The sequence below is a fragment of the Hirsutella rhossiliensis genome, assembly GCF_020360975.1.
Source record: "Hirsutella rhossiliensis strain HR02 chromosome Unknown scaffold00001, whole genome shotgun sequence".
NCBI classification, from domain to species: domain Eukaryota; kingdom Fungi; phylum Ascomycota; class Sordariomycetes; order Hypocreales; family Ophiocordycipitaceae; genus Hirsutella; species Hirsutella rhossiliensis.
Genome location: NW_025408667.1, coordinates 11,982,373 through 11,987,982, shown reverse-complemented (window position 1 = coordinate 11,987,982; position 5,610 = coordinate 11,982,373). Strand labels below are relative to the sequence as shown.

The following is a 5,610-nucleotide window of genomic DNA, read 5'->3' as shown; positions in this document are numbered from 1 at the left end:
CTTGAGCCAGACAAGAGGGCACCGAGCCCATACAATCCAAGAAAAGGATGGCGATAACGGGGTAGCGCTGAAGTCAATCCTGAAGATGCCTGAAAGACTACTACATGCTAGGCTGGGACACCCTGGAAAGCATATGGAGGGCAAACTGAACGCCGTAATGGATGATCTCGGAGACAACTCATTCTGCCCGTCATTCTGCTCAAGCTGCACCGAGGCCAAAATGACAAGAAAGGTCTCAAGGAGCCAATGTCTGCGGTGACAGAAAAGCTAGAGAGAGTCCATATAGATCTTTGGGGCCAGTTGAGCTATCACTTCAAGGAATGAAGTACATGCTGACAATCACCGATCAGGCTACCGGGCGAGTTTGGGTTTATTTCTAGAGACAAAACGAGAATTACCGACAAGATCAAAGCCTGGGTAGTTGTTGCAGAGGCAGAGTGTCGCGAGTACGGAAAAGGCGAAAAGGTCAAGGCGATGCGCTTTGATCGCGGAAAGGAGTTTCTAAACGAGGCAATGAGGGTATTTTGCACGGGAGAGCTATTCGGATCGAACCAACAGTGGGCTACCACCCGGAGGGGAATAGTATCTCTGAGAGGAGCATGAGAACCATATCAGAGAGGGGTCTGCATGCGTCACGAAATGGATCTCCTGCAGCATACTGGGAGTTTTCGAACGCAACAGCGGCCTATCTGAGAAATAGGAGTTGTCAAGGGAATGGCTAAAAGCCCATGGGAGTTATGGCGTGGAGAGAAGCCAAGATCAGGGCACTTGAGAGTGTTCGGATGTCCTGCCTGGGTATTTATTCCCAAAGAAAAGAGAACAAAGCTTCTGAAAAGAGCATGGCAAGGAGTTTTGTTGGATACAAAGAGGAGACAGATAAAATCTATCTAGTCTGGAACCCAGCTGATAAGAAGGTCCACGAGGTTCGATTCGTGGAATTCGATGAGAGCAAGTATATGGACAATGAAATCAGCCAAGAATCACAATCGCAGTATGACGATGAGAAGGAAGAGAAAGGGAGCAAGGGAGCTCACTGATGATGACTCTGATGCCGAAGATTCGGTCAGGATAGGACCATGGACCAGGAAGCTACAGAAGCTGGGGAGGATGCCGGAGAAGCAGCGGACGGGAACCCGACCGGCCAAGACACTGCAGATTCGGAGGAAGGCTCCAAGGAGACACAATCATTGTCAATACAGGGAGGCGGATATAACCTCTCCTGAAAGGAGTCTGCCGAAAACAAGATCCCAGATTCGACGAGAGACCGTGGCACTCAAAAGAGCAGAGAAGCAGCGAGCAGAGCTGGAACGGCGGCAAAGAGAAGAACAGCGCATGGCAGAACGTCTGAAGAAGCGAGGGGAGAGTGGCAGGAAGGAAAGAGCCATGGTAGCAAGGACGCTTCTCCAGCCTAATACAGACCTGTACGACTTCGACCCGAAAAAGCTTACCTTCCGACAGGCGATGGAAGGCAGTGAGAAGGATCAATGGGTAGGAGCTATAGATGAGGAAGTTCAGAATCTCATTCGACGACAGACATTCTCGGAGGAAATCAACGAAGTTGACGTGCACGGAGAAGAAGTAGTTGATGCCAAGCTTGTGTTTGATCGCAAGAAAGACAAAGAAGGAAGATACTACGGTATAAAGCACGTCTAGTCGCGAGAGGGTTCACACAGAAACACGGGATCAATTACGAGGAAACCTTCGCACCCACGATCCGGCTCGATGCGATGAGGATCATTCTAGCTTTAGCGGCGAAGAAAGGCTGGAAGGTATACCAGATGGATGCTGTGGCTGCGTTCCTGCAGCAGACCTAAAGGAAAGGATCTTCATGAAAGTGCCAACTGAGCTCCAGCAATATTTCGGGAAATACGTTCAGATCCTGAAGAGTTTGTACGGATTGAAGCAAGCTGCAAGGATGTGGTATTTGCTAATATCAGAATATCTCAAGGAGATTGGTTTCTCACCGATGACAGTGGACCCGACAATATTCAGACATACAGAGTCGGAGGTAATCATCGGCGTGCACGTGGATGACTTTATGATTACAGGGGGGAACGAGGATGCCATTGAACGGGTCAAGGAAAAGCTGAAGGGAAGATTTGAGATGAAAGACCTCGGAGAAGCAGAGAACATTCTCGGAATTCGGATTCAAAGGCACAAAGGAAAGCTGATGATTGATCAATCACAATTTGCGAAGGAAATCGTGGCAGAATTTCTACGACGACTCAATGAAGCACGCAACCCCATGGAACCTGGAGCTATACGGAAGCTCGCTGAGGAACCGGGACGGCCTCTGAACCATGACGAATGGTTGAAATACGTGGAATTGCTCGAAAGCTGATTTGGCTATGCAATACGAGGTTCGACATTATATTCGCAGTTAACAGAATGGCATCTTTCACGGTAGAGGCATGCTGGAACCACTGGAAGGCTTTGCTACGAATATTGGGTTATGTCGGCAGGACTATTCACCACGGTATCACATATGGCGGAAATAATGAGCACGCACAAGGAGTCGAAGGCAGCGATATCGACTATTACTCCATTGACCACAACATCGAAGGGCACGTCGGCTCTGCAGGCCTGCAAGATGGAGAAGCGTTCTCTGACACCGACTACGCTACTGATCCAAGGGACCGGAAGAGTATCCTGGGGTTCGTCTTTATGGTCTACGGAGGCGCCGTCATGACGTATAGCAAGAAGATGAAATCAGTGGCAAGATCTACGACAGAAGCAGAGTATGTTGGGATGGGGAGGCCACAAAGCTGCCCTCTGGGGACGTCGACTACTTGCAGAACTGGAAGGAAAGGGGAGCAAACAGTGCCACTACTGCTTGAGATAATAAGGAGCTGTACAGCTGACCCGAGGAGTATCGAACACGTCGAAAATCAAGCATGTTGATATAGCATTTCATCACGTGGTTGATGAGGTCAAGGAAGGAGAATCCAAGTCTACTGGGTTCCAGGGGAGAATATGCTAGCAGATGGGATGACCAAGCCTCTGCCTAGGAGGCTTTCGAGAGGAACAGGAGGAGGATTGAATTGGACCCATACGCTATGAATAGCGTTGCAGTTGAAGTCTGACAGCTCTAGGGGAGTGTTGACTTGATATGAGACATGGACCAAGACATGTTTAGGCAGCAGTTACAAGTGGTGAGTCACTGGATAGTGGCACGGACGTGCCACTATGTATATATGTATGTTGAGAGCTGTCAGACAGAATTGAATAGAAGTAAGTTCAATCGCAACAAAATGAAGAACCAATTGAGTCAATGTGTCGATGTGATGCGGCATTATTCAAGGTTTACTTGGACCTGAGAGTGAAAAAGTCGAGAATCAAGAAAGAGTCCACCATTGCGTTATACTGGAAACGATTGAGCCAGGTCTACGCACAGAAAAGTGCTAAGTGGATGACCGAAAGCGTTCTTTTCGATATTCGAAATGTAAGTTAGTCGGTTAAGTTTCACAATCAGTGGCTGACGACACCAGTGGATTCCGACCTACCTTACACCCAAGTACGGCTTGGACACATCCAAAAAAGAAAAATCCGGCATCTTCATCGACGACCTGGCCATCATGCTGAACCACCTTTGGATCCGCGACGAGGAGATTTTTACTCACGAGCGACTCCGAGTCCAGTTATCGGCCAATTTGATCCTGGCAGGCGCTACGGCGACCCGACCGGGAGCCTTGATTGGGCAGCTGCTCTACGAGAACTTAGAGTTCCAAGTGTTTCCTCCGGTAAAAGGAGACACCCGGCCGCGTATTGCTCTGATCGTAAATCTAGAGCACATCAAGCGGACAGCGGGGAGCTCAGAGCCAAAAAGATTCGCCTTCCGCGAAGATGATTTGCTCTTGTACGACCCGCTGATCCCGATGATGGCTCTGGTATTTTGTGACGGTGCGTTCGTCAATGATTTGGCAGGTCCACAGAGCTTGTATAGCTTCGTGGTGCCACCTGAATCCGATCGCATTCGTCTCCTTTGGAAGAAAGAGTGGCTGAAGCGCCCCGTTTTCCGAGACGTTGAAGACACTGAGCACGGCATACAGATCTCACTAGAGAGGCCACTTGACTACAAAAAAGAACGACGACATTTAATTAGACTGGGACGTTCGATTGGAATTGAGAAGCAGCTCGAATGGTATGACCTTCGCCGAGGGTCTGGCAAAAAACTAAACGGTTCGTGCCCCCAGTTCGTCCATTTGACAGCATTAATAACGCCGTAATGCAGAAGCGCTCACGCCAGAGGAGAGAAACAAAATCATGGGACATCGAAAGGGAGATTCGAGCACTTACTTGCAATATTACATGTCGAACTTCATTGACGTGGATTGCCAGTCAATCTGCTTCGGCACAGCCCCGCAACACGACCTTGTGCAGTTAGCCGCCCGCCTTCGCCGCCATGACGGCGCTCCAAAAGAACTGACAGCCCAACAAATTGCAAAAATCCATAAAAACGAGAAACTTGCCAAATATTGTGCCGAGAGAAACCGTGCGATGCTAGAATGGAAACGCCAGGGCTACCGCAGCCGAGAACTCGCCGAAGGCACCGAAATGCAGAAGCGATACGACCGCTACAGCAAGAAGATTAATAACCTGCGCAGGGTCTTGAAGGCGTCTCGACTGCAAAAGCCATTCAAGACTTTCACACTAATGTCCATGTGGACGAGGTTAACCGACAACCCGGGGTATAAGGCCTGCCGATGTCATTTCACCGCCGAACATAGAGTATGACTTACCAGAGCGGGCTCAGGTTGCATTTCTCTTTTCACGGGCGGCTGAGTTAACAGACACGGGGTCTTTGCACTCTTTACGCGTTGATTTGATATCTGCGCTGGCCCAGCTTTGCAAGCGACGCGAAAGCCCTTGTCGTGGGACAGAGAAAAGAGGCCGCAAACAAGCGGTCACGAGGCGTCTTCGCTCTTACCGCGCGCAAGGAACCTATGAAAATGGCGGTAAGGCCAATATTCCGGAACTGGAATCACCTGGAAAACCAAGTGAGTCTACGGTTGATTTGTCGGAGGGTGCAAGACCGATGTGCCCATTTTGTCGATGGCAAGGCAGCCATGGAAGGAGCCAACGGATTAAAACATGGCGACTGAGTAACCTGGCAAGACATATTCGGGGACAGCATCTCAAAAGGGGACGGACGGCATTTCTATGCCCCTGGCAAAACTGTGAAGCAGTTCTTGCAGACGCAGAACACTTCGCAAACCATGCGTCCCGACATGGGCTTGATTTACCACCGAGTATACTAAGGCGATAACTTTTCTTCGAATGATGGAGAGATGGAAAAAATATTGAATAGTGTTGGTAGGTCTCGTGCACGTAACAAACTGGGTTAACCGGTGTGTCGTATTCTGCAATGAGGATTGTCTATCGAAAAGGGGGAGGAGGCCACGATGCTAGTTATGTGGCCTCAGCCGTCCTCAGCAGCACACGTGACTGTGTAAGGGATTTTCCGATGATCTGCCGGATCCCGTGACCCGCCGGACTTACACGCGACTGAAAGTTAAGACATCAATCCACAATAACTCCACAGCAACGGGGCCAAAATTTGTCCAACTTAAAATGTGATGAAAAAGCGACTGCGAGATGTGCATCATCCTG

At 49.5% G+C, this 5,610-nt stretch overlaps 1 protein-coding gene across 1 annotated transcript; it reads left to right on the top strand.

Annotated features, from left to right (window-relative positions):
- Window positions 1–3,271: 3,271 nt before the first annotated feature.
- On the top strand, window positions 3,272–4,734 carry HRG_01568 (uncharacterized protein; the record flags this gene model as incomplete). The annotated part of the gene is made up of 4 exons (XM_044860039.1): window positions 3,272–3,442; window positions 3,489–3,887; window positions 4,134–4,179; window positions 4,232–4,734. 4 exons carry the CDS (start codon window positions 3,272–3,274, stop codon window positions 4,732–4,734), a joined length of 1,119 nt encoding a protein of 372 aa, XP_044726439.1.
- Between the last annotated feature and the right edge of the window lie 876 nt (window positions 4,735–5,610).